Below are 25480 nucleotides of genomic sequence, written 5' to 3' on the forward strand. Positions count from 1 at the left end.
CTTCTCTTGCCATATCAGGGTGTTTGTTGTTTTTGTCCCAAGTTTTGGTGACTTCTGCAAAACTCCTTCTCTTCTCTTCACCATCTGCCTTTCCTGGCAAACTAGTGTGAAGAATCGTTTTCTCCTTATTATGAGATGACTCAGTATTTGCTGTGACCTTGTTTGTTTCCAATGTCACATTCAGGTTTTTCCATTCATCCTTCATATTCTGCCATTCAAGCTTCCCGGCTAAAAGTGTTTCTTGCAACGTTGAGATTTGAGCTTTTAAAGTGTTGTTATCATCTGCAAGAGTTTTATTTGTTGCAATTAGCACCTGTATATTGCGGTAACTTTCTTGCTCCTTAGCCTCTAGGAGCTCCAACCTCCTCTTGGCCCTCAAAAGTTCTTGCAAGTGAGACGGGTGGTTCATCACCCCCACATAGCTACCCCCACCATTTTCTCTAAAAAATGCTTAATATATAGATAAGCGTAGGTGATATGGATAAAATAAAATTTTAACATTATATATCAGATGAATGCGAAATATTTTGGATTGTAAAAAGAGCATGTTTGTATAGTTTACCTACCTAGGTGGAGTTATGAATGACATCTCACTTGTGATGATTATTTTACTCTATTAATATTAATAAAAATAGTCTCTTATCAATAAAAAAAATACTTTAAATTTTATAGTGTATTTCTAACTATTTATTGTTTCATATGGAGTTTATCTAACACTACTAAGGTAAGTTAAATAACAATAAGATATTGGGCAATTTTCATCTGATTTTTTTATCCTCTTAGTTTGTTTTATTAAAAATTACTCATTTTTTCCTTCACAAACCATTTGTTGAGGAACTATGGTACATATTTTTTAATTTAAAGTTGGATACCTTTTTCTTGCCCAAAAATATCATAATGCACTAAATATGAAAATCTCATCTAATCTTGAACATTGTTAGAGAAACTCATAGAATTTAACTTTTTAAATATCTAACGTTCATAAAAACTAAACTCTAAATGTTAATCAATAATTTCATTAATTATACCTTTGGTATTTAAATCTTAAAGAATTTTCTCTTCAATGTGATCAGTTTGTTGATTCATCAACATTGTCTTTCTTTCAAGAAATATACGAGCCAAATATACAATTGTACTACTTATGTAGGCCCAATGATTCAAAGACAAGTAATGCTTATCTATTTTACACATTATGTAAAATTTTTACCTTTTGCATGTTTATCTTACCTTTGTGTGATGCACTTCAACATACACACTCCTTTAAAAAGGTGAAGGATATACAAATAATAGTTCAATGTATATGTCCAATATAGTTTATAAGAAGCCAATTAGTATTATCAATTTATTTTGGTAAGTTTTTTATAATAATAGTTCTACAATTCAAGGCCTATGTAATCTTAGTATTAGAGAATTGTTTGTTAAAAGTTCATATAAAATGGAGATCTTACTTAAGGCAAGAGCCTGCAACACAATGGTGAATTGTGAGCCTCTTAATTAGGTCGTCTTGAGTTCAAACCTACTCAAGATTAACTAATAATTGAAATAATTAATCACAATAAATAATAATAACTAACCTTGACTTCAGCCTCTTACCAATAAAAAAAAATAAGAGATCTTTGGAAATCTTACTTAAATTTATATAAATTATTAAGAATTGCAATAATTATATTATTTGTTATGCGATTTGTTTTGGATGTTAACTTAGTTCATAATAATATAAATAAGATAGAATATGATGAAAATTATAAATCATTTATGATAACATAGATAACACGTTGAAGTAATTGCTAATCTATTGTCATAAATAAATTTATGTATATCTAGTGACTCATTAAATGATTTATGTATATCTAGTGACTCATTAAATGTGTTGTGTTTTTTTTGACAGTATAAAATTTTCACTTTAGCATGTCCACTTTCACTTTTCTCTTTTATGTAATTCAATGTACAACGCATGCTCCTTCAAAATGATTACCGAGAACTTATTGGTGTAATGTGTGTGTCTTCAATGTATGTACAATGTAGTTTTTTAAGAGCCAACTAGTATTAAACATGTACAATCAATGGTCATCTCATGTTAAAAAGGGTTATTCATTAAGGATTTATTTCGATGAGGATCATCACCCATATTTATATAGGATGATTCTCTTGAAACATTAAAAATTGTGATAATATATATTATGATTCTCTTGAAACATTAAAAATTTGTGATAATATATATTATTTGTTAGTTGTGATTTAATTTGTATGCTTCTTGTTTATCTGCTATGTCATAAACATATGTTTCAAAAAGATTTAGATAACTATCAACTCATCTAGACTTATAAACATTCCAATCATTATTTTTTGTCACAAAATCTTTGAATAGAGTAATGATAAAATCCTTTAATGATAAGCATATGTAAAACTAACAATTGATTTTAGTAATTGTACAAGAATTTTATAGAATTCCATTAGTCTAATCTAAAAGCTCAAATATATAAAATTTAGATGGTTGATTCACAAATGAATTATTTTCTCCATTATTGAAAATATTAAATTAATCATTAATTGATTAATTGTATATGCCCAAACAACAATCACTTCAATGTCACTATTGCAACACATTTTTATTTGAGATCTTAAAATACCAAAAAGAAATGTACTATATTTCCATTTTATCATCATCATCATACCAAAATTTGGGAAGACACTTAGACTTCTTTATCAGATATTTGAATTTCCAAAAAAAAAAATGGAGACTGCTAGCACAAGAGTCTATTGGCCTTCATATATGCAATTGCACCACCGATATTTAGGTGTTACAGTGCTCTACTTTATTCAATTAATCATTTAAGAACAATCAAAGTAACTTCAGATCTCCAGTTACTTCATCAACAATGTCACAGGGCCCTGCAAGCACACGTTGAAACTTGTTACAAAAGCTCTATTTCCTCAAAACATAATATTAGGAAACTATAATCAGCATCTCTAAAATTATGAGAGAACGAAACACACATGCCAAGTCCCCAGCATAATTACTTTAAATGTACGGACCAATATAAGATATCAAATGCAACCAAAATCATATCAATCCTCTTTCACCTATGAATGTATGAACGTTTTCCCATCAATAATCAGAAACAAGTTACCCGTCTACATAAACTAATAATAATAATGAACTATCGCACTCCAAATAGAATTTTATAACGAGCAACCAATCTATTCTTAAAAGAAAATTAGCAATGATCAAGATATCTTATGCACTCAAACTCTTTACCAGTCCGAGTTCACCTATTAATTTCTGAACGTTTACTCTAAACCAAAGTCACGGGTAGCAGAGTTGGGCTGGGCCATGGGTTTGCATTTTGGTTTTTCAGCACCTTTACTGTTTGTGTGTCGTTAATGTAAAAATCAGCACCCCCGCTTATGTGCTTTCGTTACCTTCGATGGTATTGTGGTCTTGCCAGCCCCTTTACTGTTAGTACATTGTTATTGTAAAAGCCAGCACCCCTGTATTAGGCTGTTGATTTTAATAAACGAACATTTTACATCTTCCTCTTCCCTGGTTTAGTGGATACTTAAGGAAAGGTATCACTCTTAAATCTTTGATATTGATAGTATAAAACTTCATCATTGATCAATTATATTATGGTAGTGATAAAATTTAGGTGTCTAGGATCTCATGTTGGTCTCCACTCCCAACCCCCCTCAGTGCAATCAAATTTCTTATATGATCAGATATCTCAAAGTCCAGTGGGGCTTTGAGTTGTCCCTAATGGGTTTGAAACTTTGAGGGGCAGAAATGAAAAAAATGCATTTATAGGAAAAAATTGTGCTTTTTCAGGACTGTTCTTTCCCACTTTATCTGGCCCAACACCCTTTTATACCTACACAGCCAAGCTTTTTTTAATTTCAAAATGAAAAAAAGAATGGAACTTAAAGTTCAAATTTTGCCTAGACACATCTTGATCTGACAACAAAATGAGATTCCAAGCTCGAGCCTCACCAATCTGAGCCCGAGTCTTGATATGCTTTTGCCTAAGACTTGACTGAGTACTCGACCGGACTCCCCTCATGAGTCCTAGGCAACTGGAGGAGTCAACTCAACCAGTCTCACAACTCTCAAGTCTCAGAATCCTGCCAAGTGCTCAGCAATTCCTCAAATCTATGATGAGCTTAAGGGGCTTAAGGGGCTTTCTAATGAATGGTTCGTAAGGCACAACACTCGGTGAAGGTTTTGCAAATGGGGTTACAAGCTTTGGGTTTAACCATGGAGGAAATTCCATAGTTAAGCGCGCTCAGGCTGGAGTAGTACTGGGATGGGCGACCTCCTGGGAAGTCCCGATGCTTCACCCCTGTGAGCATCACCTAGATCCAATGAGTGCTAAGTGTTTCATTTATTCTCATGAGAGATGGATTCATGTTGAATCACTACTCATAAAACATGGGTCAATGAGTTTGACTCAAAATCACACAATTAAATCCTGATAGCAAATATCACAATTTGACTACTTGTGGATATTATCTCCTACTTATCAATTGATGAGCTTAAGAGGCTTTCTAATGAATGGTTCATAAGACACAACACTTGGTGAAGGTTTTGCAAATGGGGTTGCAAGCTTTGGGTTTAACCATGTAGGAAACTCCGTAGTCAAACGCGCTCAAGTTGGAGTAGTACTGGGATGGGTGACCTCCCGGGAAGTCCCGATGCTTCACCCCTATGAGCATCACCTAGATCCAGTGAGTGCTAATTGTTCCATTTATTCTCATGAGAGATGGATTCATGTTGAATCACTACTCATGAAACATGGATCAATGAGTTTGACTCAAAATCACACAGTTAAATCCTGATAGCAACATCACAATTTGACTTGCTATGGAAATTATCTCCTACTTATCAATTGATTTACCAACAAAACTTTCATCACAATGTGAAACCTGGATGATTCCACTTGCAAATCAACTAAGGTAGTGTTGTGACCTTTCCACATATTGCCTCATTGTAAATAGAAATCCCCTTTGTTTTATGAATAAGCTGAGTCTTTTTTAAGATCAATGTCATCTCCCACCCCTTGAAATACATAGATGATTCATGCTAAATATAGAATTGTGTGCCATTTGCCTTTGAAAATGGAAATTTTAAGAGAATCGATGAATTTGGTCAAGTATGATAAGGAATTGATCATCACAGAGAGTGCGAGTCAGATTTTGAGCATTTTGATGTACTTACTAGTTTTAGACATTTCCATTTTTAGTAAATTTCGTTGTGTCCCAAATTGGCCTTATTTTGAGTATGGAATAACTTACAATTTTTAGCACTGTCTATGTTAGTAAGTTTCATTGTGTCTCTGTTTGGCCTAATTTTGCATTTAAACTATTTAAGCCTATTTTTGGTAAATGGTGAGCACCAATAGAGGAAGAAACAAAGGATATTCAGATCTATAACTAGAAATGTGATCAAATGAGGCAGTAATCCAAAATGACCAAGTCTGAGAGCATCTCTGAAAATGCATCCAAAAGTCAAAAGGATAAAATAGGATGGAATAATGGCTAAGTTTGAAGAAAATCTTTAAGAAACCATCCAAAAGTCAAACAAGTCTGGAAAAGCATGAAGTTTGCTAAAGTCTGAAGGACATCATTGAAAAAGCATCAAAAAGATGAAAAGTCATGAAGAATCACTAATAAGCATGGAAAATTGTAATCAACGCCTAAAGGAGGAAATTGAATCAAGGAGGGAAGAAATGCAAACTATGGATACAATGGCTACAGATCAGTGCAAAAAATGATAGTGTAGTGAAGATCCTTCACCAAGCTCAAGGCCCATGGGCACTCATACTACAAGGTCAAATAATTTCTTTGAAAAACAAAAATCCTTCAAATAGTCAAATTTATGCCCAAGAAATTCTTCAAAACTTCAAAAATCCATTTGCATACCTCAGATGTGCCCAAAGTGGTGTTTTCCATAGGGTTAACAAATTTGTTCACATTGTAAAATCCTCCTCAAGGATTTGATCTACACCCACAGGCATGAAATTGCTCATGCTTTGAAATTGTTGCAAAATTTTACAATCCTTCTCAAGGCTTAGAATGCACTCAATAGCACTAGACCACAATGCTTAAGGAATCCCACCCAACTTAAAAAAAGAAATCTATCATCATGCTTTAAGTACGCCTCATAGTGCAGATTTCTCAAATGCCAAGGAATGTTACAAGTCTTTGAAAATCCTCCTCCATGCCAAACATGCGCTCAAAAGCACTATCCCTAGCATATCATGAAATTTGTCCAAACTACGAAAATTTCCTACCTATTTGTGGTGCACCCATGAGCACTAAAACTTAATGGGCAAGGAGACTAGTTTTAAACAAAAATTCCTCTGCTATCTATAATTTGTACCCATCACAACTAATCCACCGGGGGAATGAGATTTGTTACAAAAGCTAAAATCCTTCACTAGGTCTTATTTGCACTCTAATTTATATTGCCCAAAGAAATTTGTTTTAAATGTTGAAAACCTCAACTATACTTCATTTGCACCCAGAACAATATTGCAAGGAAACAATAGAAAGTGCTCAAATATTTAAAATCTGCCTATGACTATTGTGTGTTAAAGCAGGGGTTGAAAAATAAGAAATTGAGTGACAAGAATTGAAGTCAAGATTGATGGGGACATTGGAATATCAAGATCTAGCCTAAGTTGGAGAATTATGTCATGATTAAATTGGTGCCTAAGGTCAAAGATGGGGCAAATACGATTTAAATGGAAAATCCAAGTTTGATGTTGCATAAGCAAGGGAAAAATATTGAAGATTGAATTAAAAGTGGAAATCCCCTCGTGTTTGAACTTTGAATTGGCACCAAAGGTCAACGTGAGAGGTTAAAAGGAAGAGGTCAATTCGCGTAAGTATGAAAATCCAAGATTAGTATTGAGCCCAAACATCCGAGATTCTTGAAATTTGATTAAATTTGGAAGTTTTCTCACATGCCTATGATCACAAAGATTGATTTGAATTGGCCAATGCATTAATTTCCTATTTTTTCTTGGTGAAATCTGTGGAATATTCTTGTTCCCCTTGCTGAAAGGGAGTCTCAATATCAGGGACCCTTCTACTTGCTAAAATACATATTTCATTGGGATGGATAAATATGAGGTGAAAGCCCTCTATGAGAAGTTGTTCTTTCCCCTCATAGGAGTAGCCAAGGTGGACATCATATTGAGAGACTCTATGATGAGCACTTTTCCACATGTTTATTTCCACACATTGGAGTAGCCATGGTGGACATCATGTTGAGTGACTCCACGACGTTATCACATTGACAGATTTCAGGATAAACTCTTTTCCACAAGTGGGTATTGCTGTCATGTTAAGAGACTCCATGACATTAATATCAAGAATGATAATTGCCTAGCTAAGACAAAGTGTTGATGTTAAATAGGCAAGAGTTATCTTTCTCCCCTAAAATCGAAATAAAAAAATATAGGTTCAACTCAAGGGCAGTGACACTTCATTTCAACTAATATTTTACAGAAGTTGAATCATCGCAGATGACACCTCAATTTATAACATCATCTTTGCATGTAAGAGGCCAACCATTCATTGTCAAGACAACAAAGGGTCAAGACATGTTTTATATTCTTCAACAAGACATTCACATAGATACACAGATTGATGTTTTTCGCTCAAAGGGAGATGGATACTAAGACATTATAATTTAGTGCTCTACTCTTTCTTTATATATATAAGTGATATGTTTGTCATAGGTTTTTCTCCCTCAAGTTGGAGGGTATTTGTTGTGTCTTTGTGTTCATTATTTTTGTTTTGTTACTTATCTTCATTACTGGTATAAAATCAACACAAGGAAGACACTAAGTCCCAAAATCCCAATTCTAGTGTTTTAGACATCCAAGATTCGAGGGATCCAGTTCAAGGCATTCAAGGTTTAAGGCCTCAAAGATCAAAGTTCAAGTATAAATCATCAAATGCAAGATCAAAAGTCAGAAATTTCAGTGACAAAATCATCGACGAGGGAGTCAAATCCATTTGAAGAAAGTGAATTCTTATGCAAGTGCGTGTAAGGATGAAAATCTGCAAACAGAGATAGTTTTAGAGGAGTTAATCGAAGTTGGACCTTGGTTACAAAATGATGCAGTTAGAAAATGCTCGCATCTATATGGCAACCAACAAGTTGAAATGGCATTCAATCATCTTCACCAGCCAATCACAGGTCTTCAAGTCAAGATATCCAAATTCATTATATTTAAAGAAGGGAATCAAGCATAATCTATTCTCGGCAGCCAACCATTTAATGCACAATGGGAATCTTGCTTCATAAATGATCGATTTGACCACTTTCTTTGTGTTGAATGACTTCTCATCTGATTCGTCCAATGGACCTGCTTAATTATGATTGAATCTCTCTCCATTACCTAACCTTAATTAGGGTTGAGGTGGCAAAATCTAGGCCCTTGTTGTTTCAATCTGAGTTCTACCTTGTAATTTGAAAACATGTTTAGAGGCCCTGCCTTTTGATTTGTAATTATATCAGATAGGGAGATAAATAGATAGCGTGCTTGTTATAATTAAAGAGATCTTGCACCTTACAGTAGAAGTAGGATAGATCATAGGAGAATACATTGTTGTAAGACTTGGAGAAATAAAAAAATGATTTCATTGAAGATATGGTGGGTTCATGTTTATTTGAACATATTGCATATTATTCCAATTTCTCAATTGTTACAAAAACTGTTTTGGTTTCAATGGAGAATGTAATGGTATTTGATGAATTTTCATGACTCATACTTTTTGCATCTTAATAATTATAAGTTGCAGTGTAAAGTTAGTTTGAGCCTCTATTATATGGATGCTTAACTTTGATCATTAAACATGCATTGTTTGTTATGATTGTGTACTTTCTGATAGGAAAAATCTTTGCATAACCCTCAAAAGGTTACACTTAGTTCTTGTGGAGTTGTAGTTGATCATAGCAAAGAAGAACTTGGTTGTTTGGAGTTTTTCCATTGGAGCACTATGCATTGGTATCGTTGTCCTTAGTAGTAGATTTAGATCTCTCTAACCCTTTCCCCTTTTAATTTCAGTTCATTTCAATTGTGTTGATTCAAAGAAGAAGCATCACAAGATCTCCATATCCGATGAAGAAGTTCCAGCTATAGCATTGCAAAGGAGGTGTAAAACGATTCAAACGTATGTCCCTTTGTGTTAGCAACATATCACAATGACCATAGAGCTAATCTGCACATAAAAAGGAACCTTGGAATTATGTAATGTCCCCTTTTTAGCATTCATAGCATGATTTTGTCGTTAGCCTATTTCCCCACGGTCCCGTAGGCTAACCAGGACATTAAAGGGGCTTAGAGGCCATTTGGCCTAGATAGTTTCAATTGCAGGTCTTTCTAAGGGGTTTTGAGGCAACCTTGGGCATACTTACTATTTATAGTAAGTCATCTTGGACATGGTCGGACATCCACGGGCAGCGGTATGTTGATGGTAATTGTTTAAAATCGACAAGAAGACTTGTTTATCATTGATAAGATTTGTTATGCATTGATAAAGCTATTTTATAAAGTTAAATTTAAATATTTAACTTTATTAATGCATAGACTATAGTTTGTGGGAAATATTTAAATTAAAAGAGTCCCCTTTATTTTATAACACATTGGAGACATAAGTTACATAAAGGGAGTTATGTTTTATCCCACATTGAGAAAATGAAGGACGGAGCTCTTGTGAGAACACTATAAAAGAAATGGAAGAGCTTCTTTTTAGCATGGTTGGAAATATCAAAGAAATTGGAGAATTTTCTGGAGGTTATGTCTCATTAGTTTGAAGGACGAAATCCCTTCAAGCTGAAAATCTTGACGCCATTGAAAGATATGGTCTTGAGATTCAACAGGGTGGCAATCCGAAAAAGCAGAAACAAAAAAGCAGTCCGAAAAAGAGGAACCGAAAAAGCAGTCGGAAAAAGCGGAATCGAAAAAGCAAGCCGAAAAAGCGAAATCGAAAAAGCAAGCGGAAAAAGCGGAACCAAAAAAGCAGGCGGAAAAAGCGGAATCGAAAAAGCAAGCAGAAAAAACGGAATCGAAAAAGCAAGCGGAAAAAGCGGAACCGTAAAAAAAGGCCAAAAAAGCAATTCAAAAAAGTAAAGCAGAAGTGGCAGCATTGAAGGAAAATTATTACAGCCATCTACAACCAGGGTCCTTTGTTAGTATTGTATTTTTTAGGTTATTATAAGTTTCAGCTGTAAGTGTGCATTATACCAGCATTGTCATTTTGTAATCCATGTAAATGCCAAAGTCTTGGCCATATTTCATGAGCATTGTATTATAAATTTGATTGCGATCAAAAAGATAATAGTTGCTGGTGTCATTTAAGCAATTCAATCTCATTATTTATCAGCTAGATAGTTTGCATACCAACTATTTGCAAAAATGTCAGTTGGCTGTAGGTGTTCTTTTCTCATGCTTAGATCATAATATATGCATTGAATATTGTCAAAATTAGGAGCACACTCATGTTAGGTCATTGTGTAGTTCATTGTAATCTTCTATCACTAGATTCTCATTGATGCAAATTGGAAAAAAGTCATTTAAAGCAAGCTGAAATACTATATCAGTCATATGTCTCTCGCATGTGAATTGTTTGACAAAATTCTTTGAGCCTTCAATCAGCATCTTTGAGAGCAGATTTGAGGAGGGTTATTACAGTGGTATCAGAGCTTGCTTGCAAAGTGTTTGACGAAATGTCAAACAACTGAAGTATAAAGATTTTTGGTGTTTGAAGAAATTATAACCTATTGGGGTTATTACAAATTACCTATATGATTTTTCACGATCTTAGCATTCTTGGGACCTTGTCATGTCCCCTATTCAAATAATTAAAAAAAAAATAAACTTTGTTAAGGCAGGCAGGCTCCAAAAAGGTGAAATTTCGAAAAAAAAGGCTAATCTTTGGAAACCAATGGACTAATAAATAAAAATTATTATTAAATTATATTTTATTAACCCCTCTTGGACGTGAGTTAGGGTTATGCCCTCTTTAAAAGGGGTTTGGAGGCATTTTGGGCTCATTCTACATCTTGATTCTTGCTAATTTTCTTGTTGTTCTTCAGAGGCTGCCAAACCTGTGGAGAAGGAGACCCAAGAACGGGAGTTTGCAGGTTTCCAGGAAGGCTAAGGACGGGAGTTTGAAGCCATTCCATGTGCATGCTCATACAGAGTTTGCCTTTGTGCTAAATAGTGCCGATTTGGGTGTTTTCGGGGTTGTTTTTTATTTGAGTTTGGGTTTTCAGTTGAGTGTTTCATATCAGTTTGGTTTGCTGCTGTATTTCAGACTTTATGATGTTAAAATAGGGCTGAATATATGTATTGGGTCGTGATTAAACTTCTGAGATAGTTTATGAGTGTTTTGTGGTGTTTCCGGGCATTTTTTGTGTTAATTTCGGGAGCCCGATTGAGCATAGATTTGCCCTACATTTGTGGGTTGTTGTGTAAAGGCTATACAAATCTGGAAATGTCATTTTGTAGGCTGTTATGCTGCTGAAATTTCTGTAAAAATGTCCATTTTCAGATTTATTAATAATTTGTGAAGTTGTGAAGTTTTTGGCACTAATTTGGACATACCCGATTTGGGTTTTATTGGGAAATTGGCAGATCTTTGTAATATTGGTTGTTTGATTTTAAAGTTCTGATTTGAGGCTGAAAATATCATAAAAAAATCAGTAAAGGGACATTGCAGTGGTATCAGAGCCGTGATCTTGCCAGCCTGAGGGTTTGTAGAAGTTGCATGTCAGTTTTAACAACTACCCAAATTTTGCATGTCAAGTTTTGATAACTACCCAGATCTTGCATGTCATATTTTATGATTGCATGCAACTAAGTGAAAGAGAAAAAAGATATTCGCAACGAGAAAAGAATAAAGAAATTTTGATCAAACCCCCAGTTGAAAGCAAAAGTACAAAATCCAAGGAAAAAAAAAGTATGGCTGATCCAGATGAGATGGCAAAGAAATTCTTCCAAACATCCAAAATACTCAGAAGCAAACAGTGGATGGTTTGGCGGAAACTAGAGAGGCTTTGCGAATATTGACAGAAAAATTACAAGGAATTGCATCTATTAATGAGAAAGGGAGCACTTCAGAGGAGCCAAGAAATGGGAGATCTACACCATCTAAATCAACCAAATCTATTTTCTTGCCTGCAGATGAGCCACCAGTACCAAATCCAGCCATTAATCCAGTGGAAGAGGTTACAGGTAATTTGATTACATTAAGAGCTACTTACAATGGCTTAGATGATGACTTTCGTAGTTCAGTTCCTTTTAGAGAATATGTGGATATGATGAACGCTTTGATGCCCAAGAAAGAGAACAGGAGAGAGCATGACACAAGTGGAAGAGAGCTCAAAAATAAAATAAGCAAGTTTACAGCACCTACTTTTGATGGAACAAATAAAATTTCAGCTAGAGCATGGCTACAAAAATTACAAACTTTCTTCACACTTAACCCCATGAAAGAGAGTGATGCTATTCAATTTGCAAGTCTACACTTGGAAGATGCAGCCTATGATTGGTGGTATCATGGAATGACTACTCAAGGTCACGATCAAGTAACTACATTTGAAGATTTCAGTCAAAGGGTGATAGATAGATTTGACCTCAAGGATGATGAAGAGTACTTTAAAGAATTGTCAAAGTTGAAGCAAACCAAATCAGTTAATGAGTATATAGAAGAATTTCAAAAAGTGGCTGTTATAGTACCTAATATGAGTGAAAAGAGGATCGTTTATCTTTTTCTTGATGGTTTATCTGTTAAGGGTTTGGTTAAGGCTTTCTCACCCTCAACCTTACAGGAAGCTATCAAAAGAAGCTTGCAACTTGAAACTTGCGTGCCTATGAAATCAATCACTAATAAAAAACCCCCAAATCTTTGGCAACATAAGGGAAATTTTCAGAAAAAGACTTTCCCAACACTACCACCAAAAGATGTGACAAATGTGGCAAAAAAGAAGGTAGATGAAGAGACTAGGAGTGAATTACGAAGGAAAAAGCTTTGTTTTACTTGTAGAGAACCATGGGTTCCAGGACACAGATGTTTGGGGAAAGGTCAAGTGCACTATATTGAAGTTGCTTCAGAATCTGATTCAGATGAGCATGAGGAATTTCATGATACTAAGGAGGAGGTAGAAGAAGAGAAAGTAAAAGAAATCAGCAAGGATGGCACTTTAGCAGCATTATCAGGAGTCCCAAGATACCATCCCTTCCGAATTCGAGGGGTACTAGCAGGGCAAAGGTTGACTGTTCTTCTTGATAGTGGGGCAACTCACAATTTTATTGATGAGGGATTTGTCATGAAAAGAGGGCTTAAAGCAGAAGATTTTGAGGGATTCAATGTTACTGTAGCTGATGGATTCACTATGCCTTGCACATGGGTGGTGAAACAACTCAAGATGACCTTAGGAGATTATGAGTTATGTGATGACTTCTATGTGGTTGGTATTGGGAAGACAGATCTTGTATTGGGTGTTCAATGGTTGCATCCTATCGGGGGCTATTACATGAACCATCAAACTATGGAGTTTAAATTTCATTCCAATGGGAAAGAAGTCATATTGAGAGGGTTATCGAATGGAGCACCTAAGGCGGTCTCTGCAAAGAGGATGGAGAGGACTTTTCGAAGAGGACAAGTAACATGGGCAGCAGGAGTCATAATCCAACCAACAAGCTCTCCAAAGAATCAAGGTAATTTCCATTTTGAAATTCAAAATATTCTTGATAAGCATAGTATAGTTTTCAATGATTTGCCTCCAGGATTACCACCAGATAGAGGTTTTGAGCATGTTATAGAGTTAGAACAGGGTGCCAAACCAGTTATAACAACCCCATACCGCCATCCAAGAGGTTATAAGGAAGAAATTGAAAAAACTATTAAAGAACTCCTGGACATGGGATTCATAAGGCCTAGCTCTAGTCCATTTGCATCATCTATGGTACCTGTCAAGAAAAAGGATGGTACAATGAGAATGTGTATAGACTATAGGGCTCTAAACAAGAAGACCATAAAAAATAGGTATCCCATACCACGCATAGATGAACTCATTGATGAGTTACATGGTGCTGTATACTTCTCAAAAATTGACTTAAGATCAGGCTACCATCAAATCCGAATGAGGAGTGAAGATGTGGAAAAGACTGCTTTCAGATGTCACTATGGGCACTTTGAATTTCTTGTTATGCCATTTGGACTCACTAATGCACCTGCAACATTCCAATCTTGTATGAATAAGGTATTCAGTCAGCATCTTCGAAAATTTGTTTTAGTATTTTTTGATGATATCCTGATATACAGTAAAACATGGGAAGAGCATCTAAAGCACATAGACACTGTTTTGGGAATCTTGGAGCAGCAATCCTTCTATGCTAAGCTATCTAAATGTGAGTTTGGTTTGACAGAGATCCTATATTTGGGACATCTTATAAGCTCTAAAGGAGTACAGGTTGATCAACAAAAAATTCAGACAATTTTGGATTGGCCTCCACCCACTAATCTTACACAGTTGAGAGGTTTCTTCGGGTTGTGTAGCTACTATAGGAGATTTCCCAAGGGATTTTCTCAGCTTGCTGCCCCCTTGACTGATTTGACAAAGAAAGGAGCTTTTGTTTGGACAGAAAAGGCACAAAAAACATTTGATAAGCTTAAGGAGGTAATGAGTTCATACCCTGTGCTTGCAATTCCAGACTTCTCTTTACCTTTTGTTGTTGAATGTGATGCTTCGGGAGAAGGTATAGGGGCTGTCCTAACTCAAAGGGGACATCCAATAGCATTTGAGAGTCGAAAATTAAATCAATCAGAGAAAGGGTACTCCATCTATGATAAGGAAATGTTGGCAATCATGCATGCACTTCATAAGTTTAGACAATATTTGGAATGTGGGAGATTCATTGTAAAGACAGACCATAATAGCCTCAGGTTCTTCTTGAACCAAAGGGATTTGAATGATCGTCAACAAAAATGGGTAAGCAAATTGCAAGCTTATGATTTTGATATTGAATACATGAAAGGAAAGAATAATGTGGTTGCTGATGCTCTCTCAAGAAAGCCCACTTTGTGTTCCTTATCATCTATCTCTGTTGATTGGAAAGTCTCCATAATTTTAGAGTATGCTAAAGATTCATATGCCACCAAGATTTTGGATAAGTTAGTGGATGATAATGGGTACAAGGTTGTTGATGAATTGATTTATTACAAGAACAGAATCTTCTTAGTGCCAAGGTCAAAAACTAAGGAGAGGATATTGAGGGTCTTTCATGACACACCTTTGGCTGGTCACCAGGGATACTTCAAGACATACAGGGAAATTCGAGAGCGGTTTTCATGGAAGGGTATGAAGGAGGATGTCCTTAAACACATTAAGGAATGTATGATATGCCAACAAAGCAAGAGTGAGCAAAATTTTCCTGCAGGGTTGTTGCAGCCGCTTCCTATTCCCGAACAAAAATGGGAAAGTATTTCCATAGATTTCATCACTGGGTTGCCCAAGGTTCAAGGTAAGGATTGCATATATGTGGTGGTAGATAGACTAACTAAGTATGCACATTTCTTTCCTATCACATCTGATTTCAAGGCATCACAAGTGGTCGAATTGTTCTTCAAGGAAATTTTTAGATTACATGGTTTGCCTAGAAACATTGTTAGTGACCGGGACAGTAGATTCCTCAGCTCTTTTTGGAAGGAGCTCTTTCATTTGGCAAGAACTGAACTCACTCCCAGTACTAGCTATCACCCTCAAACAGATGGACAAACAGAGATAGTTAATAAATGGATAGAAGGATATTTGAGGAACTATGTTTCAAATCAACAACATGCTTGGGTGAAATGGTTACACCTAGGGGAGTATTGTTACAATACATCTCATCACATGTCTATTGGTATGCCTCCTTTTCGTGCTCTTTATGGTTATGATGCCCTTTCCTTTGTTGATCTAATACTTTCCGATAGCAGAGTACCCGCAGCAAGTGATTTCATCAAGCAAAGCCAAGACATAATAAGGTCCCTCAAGGATAATCTACAACATGCACAAAACCAACAAAAGATATATGCTGACAGGAAAAGGATTGAAAGATCTTTTGAGGTGGGAGATTTGGTATTTGTTAGGTTGCAGCCATATAAGCAAAGCACCTTGAAGAGAAGTGGGGCAGAGAAACTCAAGCCAAGGTTCTATGGGCCTTATAAAATCATCAAGAAGGTAGGAGAGGTAGCTTATGAATTGGAGCTCCCACCAAACAGCAAAATACATAATATTTTTCATGTATCTTGCTTAAAGAAGGTTTTAGGCCAGCAAACCATAGTATCTACAGAATTACCCCCTCTTGATGATGAAGGGAAATTAGTTTTGATACCAGAAGAGATTTTGGATACAAGAGAGAAAAGGTTGAGAAATAGGAGCATCATAGAGCATTTGGTCAAATGGAAAGGATTACCACTAGAGGATGCAACTTGGGAAGGAGCACATATTCTTGAGAATTCCAACCTTCATTGCTTGAGGACAAGCAATATTTGGGAGGGGAGGACTTGTCATGTCCCCTATTCAAATAATTTTAAAAAAAATAAACTTTGTTAAGGCAGGCAGGCTCCAAAAAGGTGAAATTTCAGAAAAAGGGGCTAATCTTTGGAAACCAATGGATTAATAAATAAAAATTATTATTAAATTATATTTTATTAACCCCTCTTGGACGTGAGTTAGGGTTATGCCCTCTTTAAAAGGGGTTTGGAGGCATTTTGGGCTCATTCTACATCTTGATTCTTGCTAATTTTCTTGTTGTTCTTCAGAGGCTGCCAAACCTGTGGAGAAGGAGACCCAAGAACGGGAGTTTGCAGGTTTCCAGGAAGGCTAAGGACGGGAGTTTGAAGCCATTCCATGTGCATGCTCATACAGAGTTTGCCTTTGTGCTGAATAGTGCCGATTTGGGTGTTTTCGGAGTTGTTTTTGGTTTGAGTTTGGGTTTTCAGTTGAGTGTTTCATATCAGTTTGGTTTGCTGCTGTATTTCAGACTTTATGATGTTAAAATAGGGCTGAATATATGTATTGGGTCGTGATTAAACTTCTGAGATAGTTTATGAGTGTTTTGTGGTGTTTCCGGGCATTTTTTGTGTTAATTTCGGGAGCCCGATTGAGCATAGATTTGCCCTACATTTGTGGGCTGTTGTGTAAAGGCTATACAAATCTGGAAATGTCATTTTGTAGGCTGTTATGCTGCTGAAATTTCTGTAAAAATGTCCATTTTCAGATTTATTAATAATTTGTGAAGTTGTGAAGTTTTTGGCACTAATTTGGACATACCCGATTTGGGTTTTATTGGGAAATTGGCAGATCTTTGTAATATTGGTTGTTTGATTTTAAAGTTCTGATTTGAGGCTGGAAATATCATAAAAAAATCAGTAAAAGGACATTGCAGACCTTGCTCAAGAGATAATAAGATACCTTGGTATCTTATTTTGTGTTAATGTGGTCATCAAACTCCCATCAACAAGTATATCTTTCATTAACGAATCCTCAATTATTGGGTTCATCTATTTAGACTTGGGTCCTGCTACTGGTATGGCTCTAGTACTAATTCTTCTTGGGTTCTTCTTGCATGCTTGGATTCTCTACGGGTTCTCCTATGAAGAACCCACAATGAACCTAAGCAACTAGGAAGAACTTGAGCATAATACCCAAGCAAATATACTACAATATGTGTATGCATATGAAATTAAGTATGCATTGCTTTTAAATCATTATCAAATCTTTGTATGAATATACCAAGCAAATCTTTGTAATGAGCCTTTACATTTAGAAGCAAACTATGAAGTAGATTGTGTCTGATGCCTTTGATGAAGAAAATATGAATATTCTATGTTAATTGTAATTTGAATTTTCATTGTGTAACGACATTTTGAGACTAGTATTTTCATTTTTGCCAATTATTAATATGATATATAAGATATTTTGTTTATAATTTCATTGGCAATTATGGATTTACAAGTATCACTTTAATTTATGTTTTTTATGTTGAAACATGTATGTATGTAGATACATCAGAAAAACAAAACTCGGAATTGGATCGAAACCAGCAAGGCTGACTCGACTCATGAACCGGCCATGAATTGGCAAAGTGAAAAACCAGTGAAATTTAGAGATTTTAATTATTTAAAACTTACTTCATGCACCCATTATTCAATATAACTTAACACACTAGAACATCAACAAATAGAAGCTATAGTCTAACATACATAAATAAGGAACATAAACAATGAATCCATCACATACATAAAAACTTTGGTGATTCTTGGTGATTTGTAACCAAATTGCCAATTTTTGGGCCGATTTAGTTGATTTTCCAAATGATTTTAGGTGGTTTTTGGAGAAATTGCCCAATTCGACAATTCATGGCGATTCAAGGCCAAAAATACCAATCCGATTCAACGGGTCAGCAAAAATCGGCCAGGTCAAGCGAAATCGCCTAAACCAGATGAATCACAACGATTTTTAATACTCTGATATACTTATATATATATATATATATATATACACACACACACACACAAACATATGTACGTATGTACGAACCCGACCTGTATCCAAGAGGGAAAAATTTGTCATACCCACATACCCAAACCGAAGCCCAAAGAAGTACTTAAACCGAAACTAATCTTCACCATAAGAGTTTCCATGCCAAGGCTGGAAGGCTGAGCAATAGCTTAAAGTCCCATTAAGATTTTTCACCAAAGATGAATAGACTAGAATGAAAGAAAATAAGCCTCTTCAACCCTTTTATAAGTCTTCTATGAGCAATTTCATTTTATAAACAATTTTAAATAAATAACCCTTTTTTGCTCCATAAAAAGTGATTTAATTTAATTATATTTTTTTGGCACCAAAGTCACTTTCAACTTCATCTTATTTATTAATTTAACTTGCTTTTTACTTTATAAATTTATTCTTTTCAACAATTTAATAATTACTTATTTAGCCACTATATAATTTCCCACACACCCAACTAAAGATACAAAAAATTCAAAGGTCTTAAAGTGAAATCTAAAGGTGCCAACATACTCAAGAACTCACCACAGATCCAACTTACTAAAAAAAGATATTTTCCTAAAATAGAACTTTCCTTGAAAAAACTAAAGTGTGCCGAAAAATACAAAACTAATCTTGAAAAGCATCAACAGACTCATGATCCCCAAAACTCAATGTTGATAATTTAACACCAATCTAATAACAATGTTTTAGATTGAGGTAAAAGAAAGTTTTCAAGGGATCCGAAAATCTTTACAAAAAAACTAGAGATAAACATTAAAGCACCACCAGGTTTTACAAGGCCCTGAAACCTAAAGTTTTAAACATCAAAGCCAGGTTTTACAGGGACCTGAAACCAAAAATTTAAATCATAAAACACAACCAAGTTTTACAAGGACCTAGAACCTAGAGTTTTTCTTTTTTAAAGTTGCAAAAGCAAAAAGTAAAAATTAGTAAAACCGCCCAGTCCACCAACCAGCACACCAACTTTGCAGCCAGCACCTACAGCAGCTCTTTGATAATGTTCGCCACCTCTTTACCTGCTTCAACAGTACTCTAGATTATGTCAACCGGAGTAAGAATAGGAACCTCAAGAGCCTCAGAAAACTTTTTTCGCATGCTCTACCTAGTTCTCTTACTAAGTCCTCCTGGACTCCCCATACCTACATTACTAGGAGACATTATCTCCTCATTACTCTTCTTACCCAGACTAGCCGCCGCAACACAAAGACTAGAAGTGGCCTATTCCATTTTTCGACCACTTTCCTTAATTAAGTAACGAAGCTCCTGCTCATATTCTTTAAGCTTATTAGGGATGTTACCAATTTGCACTTCCATCTGAGCTCTCTTAGTGCATTCAACGTCCAACTCTTTCTGCATAACCTCAATTTTCTTCTTGAGAACCATTATTTCATTATACAACCAAGAATCACCCTGAAGGGAAGCCTCCGCTTTAAGCTTAGCAGTGTGAAGAAAGGAACATTTAGCATCCTGAGGGTCATCCCTCCCATCTACCATAGCCTAGGCTCAGAAACAATTGCAATAGTCTCAGTATTGATCTGGGTATTAGTATTGATATCCAGCTTCTCCATCCTCTCCTCCTTTTCTTCTTTACTTTGACTGTTGTCCTTACCGGTCGGGCTTTTATCAATTTCCTTACCAGTATCCTCCATTTTCTCCTCACTAGCATTACTCTTCATGTGAGAGGGATGATCACTCTGTTTTTCTTCACCCTCCCCAAGGGCTTCCAACCCAACATTTGAATCAGTATTTCTATCCTTACTCCCCTCTACATTATCTTTACCAATTGACACCCTTTGCTCCTAGAGTAACCATCCAAGTTAGAACTATGATCCCCCATTTCCGTATTCTCGTCATTATCAAAATTCTCAGATTTTGTAATTTCCTCAACATTTTTCTTACTACTATCTCATTTGAAAACCTTTTTGGTATCACTAGTCCCTTCTTCCACCTTTATTCTCTTAGAGAGGGGATTATTACCAGATCCTTTCCTCTTCTCCAGAACCGGAGAGGACTTTATAGCCTTACTTTTACAAAAGTTTTCAATAAGTAATATTAAACCTTCATGAAGCACAGGACAAGACTCTTTCTTCCTCTGAGCATAAAGGCTTTGAAGCAGAATGTATTTAAGAAAAAATGGAAAGGAAATCCTATCTTTGTGCCTAAAATGATTTAGGAAAACAAAGTGAAATTTATGGACTCTCTTAGGCCTACCATCAAGAATAAAATACTCACGGATATATGACAACACATCCCTCCAAATAAACTTTATTTGATTCTGTTCGTAAAAGTTGCCATTCTTCTCCAAATTCTTCTCTTCATCTTCTGTCTTTGGAAATTTCTTAAAAGCCGCATTGGAGATACTAGTCTCCTTGCTAAATTTAGTCCCTTCCATAGGAAGCCCCATAATCTCAACAATAAATTCTTCAGTCAATTTCACCGTGACCCCATGCAAAGTGACCCTATCTTCAAACTAGTTTTTAAAGAAGGAATCAGTAATGTGAGGTTTATACCCATGGAGTCTCTCAATGTAGGTCGTCACTTTTCCTTTCTGCAAAATCGCCCACATAGAGGCCTTTGTCTTCCAAACCCTGCAATTGCTTGGCTCTTGCTTTCTAGGTTCCCCTACCATCTCGAAAATTTGTGTTCCCCTACAAATCACTAGAGTAGCGAAAACCAGAAAAAAGTAATAAAGTTTTGAAGATTACCGAGGACCTATTAACCTTACTTATGTGCCAAACGCAAGTCATATTAGTGCAAAAGTATTTTCTAGGAAATTTCACACTATCCTCCATAAACCTATCACTCCTCTTCATAAATTTTCCAATCTTAGGAAATTTTTCCTTCTCTAGCATGTGTCCTGTCATTATTAACTATCATCGTCAACTCCACATCCTTGCATAGGTCAACATGCCACCTCAACTTGCTTTCCCTATAGCCCACTTGGTTGGCAATCCAATTAGCAACTAAATTACCCTCTCGAAAAATATGAGTAAATAACATTATCAAATTTATAAATAAGGTTTTTGATTTCCATTATACTTCCCTCGATAGTCCAAGTAACTAGGCTCTTGTTATTAAGCATATTAATAATGTTAAGAGAATCTCCTTCCATCCAAAGATTCCAATAACCAGAATCCACTGCCAACTTCATAGTATACAGCATTGTCGTAGCTTCAGCTTTATGGCTACTGACTAGTAGTAATCCCTATAGGGATGGCAATAACATCAACAATTCTCCTAGTACGGTCCCTCAAAACCCCTCCACACCCAGCTTTGCCAGGATTGCCTTTAGCAGCACCATTGAAGTTACCTTTAATCCAACCCATAGGAGGAGATTCCCGTTTTACATTCTGCCTCTGGTCATCAATTTTAATTTTATAACCTTGAGTCTGCATAGGGTTATTGATTTGGATATCATCACTCAATTTTCTATGAGAGTTGAAGTTTTCGTTGATAGCTCTAATTATATTATGACCAAGAACCCACTCAGGAATTTCTTTGTCTCTAAAAATTTTGTTATTTCTTTCTTTCCAAATTTCCCACCAGAGATGGGGTGGAGTAATTTTCCACAAAAAACCAATATTAACCTCGTTAGAAGGATATGTCCAACTCTGGAAACATTGATCAATATTATCCTCCTGAGCCCAATCTAAATTCTAGTGGATTGGGATATAGCTCCACACTTTTTGATTGTAACTACAATTTAAGAAAAGATGATTCCTATCTTCAAAATCCCTTTTACAAAGACAGCATCTGTTAACCACATAAACCCCTCTTTTATGCAAATTGTCCACGGTTAAGATTTTGTTTTGAAGCAAGATCCAGAAAAAAATGTTAATTTTAGGAGTAAGACATTTAATCCAAGCTTTAGTCTATAAAGGTCTAATTCCCTTTTCCTCAGTTCTAAAAACAGAAGAGACTTTGAAACAACCTCTTGGTTTAGATCCCCAAACCATTTTATCTTCAATATGAGGATATAGGCTAAAAGCATTCAAGATTAACTAGATACTATAAAAAGTCATATTACTTTCAGCTAGATTAACCCATTCATTATTAATCCAGTAATTCTCCACAAAAATACCAAAAGTTTGTTTACATCTGTCAACAAGAGATCTATCCTCATAGTCCTCAATAAGAGGATGATCCAGAAGCCACACATTATCCCAAAACCTAATCTACCCATTAACCACTTTTCATATACAACCTTTGATTAAAAAAAATTTAGCTCCCTGGACAGCTCCCCAAATAGCAGAGGGAGATAAAACATTAGGATAAGAAAGAAAATCAGCCAAAGGAGCATTAAAGAGGCATTTATGTTTCCAAATAGAACTCCACTCCTTATTGTCATGATAAACTCTCCAACCCTGCTTAACAAGAAGAACTTTATTCATACTCCTGGTAGACCTTATCCCCAAACCACCATCTAGCTTAGGTTTACAAATTTGATCCCAAGCAATTAAAGTCATTCTCTTCCTATCCTCAGAACCAGACCATAGGAAGTTCCTTTGGATTTTGTCAATAGTATCTGTGAATTTAGCTAGAATCCTAAAGAGACTCAAAGCATACGTAGGAATACTTTGAAGACAAGCCTTCAGAAGAGTATTTTTTCCAACTTGACTCAATAAAATACCTTTCCAACCTGCCAATTTCCTGTTGAATTTCTTAATAAGATCTTCCCAAAAAGAATCAGAAGGATTAGGCCCCAGAGGGAGTCCTAAATAAATACAAGGAAAAGACCCTATAAAGTAACCAAGAATATTAGCAATCTTATTTTGTCTCGAAACAAGGGTATTGATAAAATACAAAGAACTCTTATTCTAGTGAATCAATTGACCTGAAGCAGAAGAGTAGAGATTAAGGGCCTTTTTGAGGTTCCTCGCTTCCCTAACCTCAGCTTCTCCCAAGAAAATTATATCATCCACAAATTGTTCATGGGAGCAAACAAGAGGATGAGAAGAGGGCCGCAAACCTTTGATATCCCCTGAAGAAACCTATTTCTCAATATATCTGCCCAAGCAATCAGCCATAATAGTGAAGATGATAGGAGATAAAGGATCTCCCTGTCTCAACCCCCTAGATGGTTTAAAGAAATCAAAGGAACGCCCATTAACCAGAACAACAACCGTAGTAGTAGAGATTATCTGCATTATTAGCTTAACCACATTGACACTAAAACCAAACAATAATAAGATCTTATGAAGAAAGGACCATTCTACTCTGTCATAAGCTTTAGCAATATCAACTTTCAAGAACTGGTTATTTGAAGGAGATAAGGAATGGATATTCTCATGCACAAAGATAATAGAATTAACAATTTGTCTACTAGGAATAAAACAATTTTGTTGCTCAGAAATAAGAGAAGCAAGCAGAATCAACAACCTCAAAGTTAGGACTTTCGAGATGATTTTATAAAATGAATTGCAGAGACTGGTTGATCTAAATTGATCCGAAGAATCTGCACCAAGCTTCTTTGGAATAAGGCAAAGGAAAGTAGAATTAATTTCCTTCAACATCCTTTTAGCCCCAAAGAATTCTTTAACAGCATCATAAACATCTTTCCCAACTAGTTTCCATTCTTTCTGAAAAAACAACATAGGAAAACCATCCGGTCCTAGTGATTTATCCCTTCTTAACGAGAAAACAACTTTATAAATTTCCTCTTCCTTAGGGATAGCACACGGCATTATATTTTGATCTTCAATAACCAAAGAAGGAATAACATCCAACAACTCAGCCTAATGAGTCAAATCAATACTAGAATCTAAGGACATCAAAGAAGAGAAAAAGGAAACCATTTCCTCCGAAATTTCCTTTTCCTCCGTTAACTTCATACTTCCTTTATTAAGACTTGAAATTTGAGTTTTTGCTTTATGTTTTAAAGTAGATAGATGAAATTTTTTTGTATTTCTATCACCTTCCTCTAGCCAGATAGATCTGAATCGGTGCCTCCAGTAAATCTCTTCTTTAGTAACAATATCATGATACTCCACCATCTTCTCATTTTCTTCCATCACTAAATCCATAGAGTACCCTTCCCGCTGAGTTCTATCTTGGATAGTTAGCAATTCCTCTTTAATTTTAGATTTGTTATCAAAAATGTTCCCAAAACATCTTTTATTTCAAACTTTAACTTTCTTTTTAACATTTTGAGTTTAGAAGCCACGTGAAAAAGAGCAGTACCTTCAATATTTATGTTCCACCATTCAACCAATCGATCTTCAAACTGTGGATGCTGCAACCACATTTTCTCAAATCTAAAAGGGAAATTCTTTCTCTTATGAATAGTCTCAGCTGTAAAAATCAAAGGAAAATAGTCCGAACCAATCTTCTGGATAGCCTTAAGATTACGCACAAAATATTTAGTCCAATCTGGAGATATAAGGACTCTATCCAAGCAAGCTTGGATACATTCATCACCAACCCTTTTGTTACTCCAAGTGAAATCAATCCCAAGAAGATCAACATCCATTAAACCTTACTTGTTTATAAAATCCAGTCTACCATCCAAATGACTGACATTTCCCCCTTTTTTTCATGCTCATAAATTAGAACATTAAAATTCCCCAAAAATCCATCTACCATAGTAATCTTTACTCTTTATGTTAGAAAGAGTATCCAACAACTTTTTCCTTGCACTCTTAATATTAGGTGCATACATATTTAACAATATACCATTCATTATTCTGGGCAATACTCTTTATCATGACCACCATAAAATGTTTATTAGCATTCAACAAGGTACCTGAGAACAATGATATCTTCCACATAATCATTATTCCCCCTGAGGCTCCTTCTGAACTACTAGCCATAATATAGTAATTAATAAAAGATTTAAGCTTTTCAGCTTTCTTATTATCCATTTTGGTTTCCTAGAGCACTAAAATATCCGATTTGTGCTCTCTA

The 25480-nt window shown here is 35.5% G+C and overlaps 1 protein-coding gene across 1 annotated transcript in view; it reads right to left on the bottom strand.

Annotated features, from left to right (window-relative positions):
• Nucleotides 1–2494: 2494 nt before the first annotated feature.
• LOC149572952 (Peptidyl-tRNA hydrolase II (PTH2) family protein) overlaps nucleotides 2495–25480 on the bottom strand; it is a 172769-nt gene continuing 149783 nt past the window's right edge. Inside the window, exon 8 of the mRNA XM_089814082.1 lies at nucleotides 2495–2892. Coding sequence (XP_089670208.1) covers nucleotides 2843–2892 — 50 coding nt within the window. The 3' untranslated portion in view covers nucleotides 2495–2842. The remainder of the gene's footprint in view (nucleotides 2893–25480) is intronic.

The sequence above is a fragment of the Cupressus sempervirens genome, chromosome 2, assembly GCF_028749045.1.
Source record: "Cupressus sempervirens isolate cs-2001-9-10 chromosome 2, ASM2874904v1, whole genome shotgun sequence".
Taxonomy (NCBI): domain Eukaryota; kingdom Viridiplantae; phylum Streptophyta; class Pinopsida; order Cupressales; family Cupressaceae; genus Cupressus; species Cupressus sempervirens.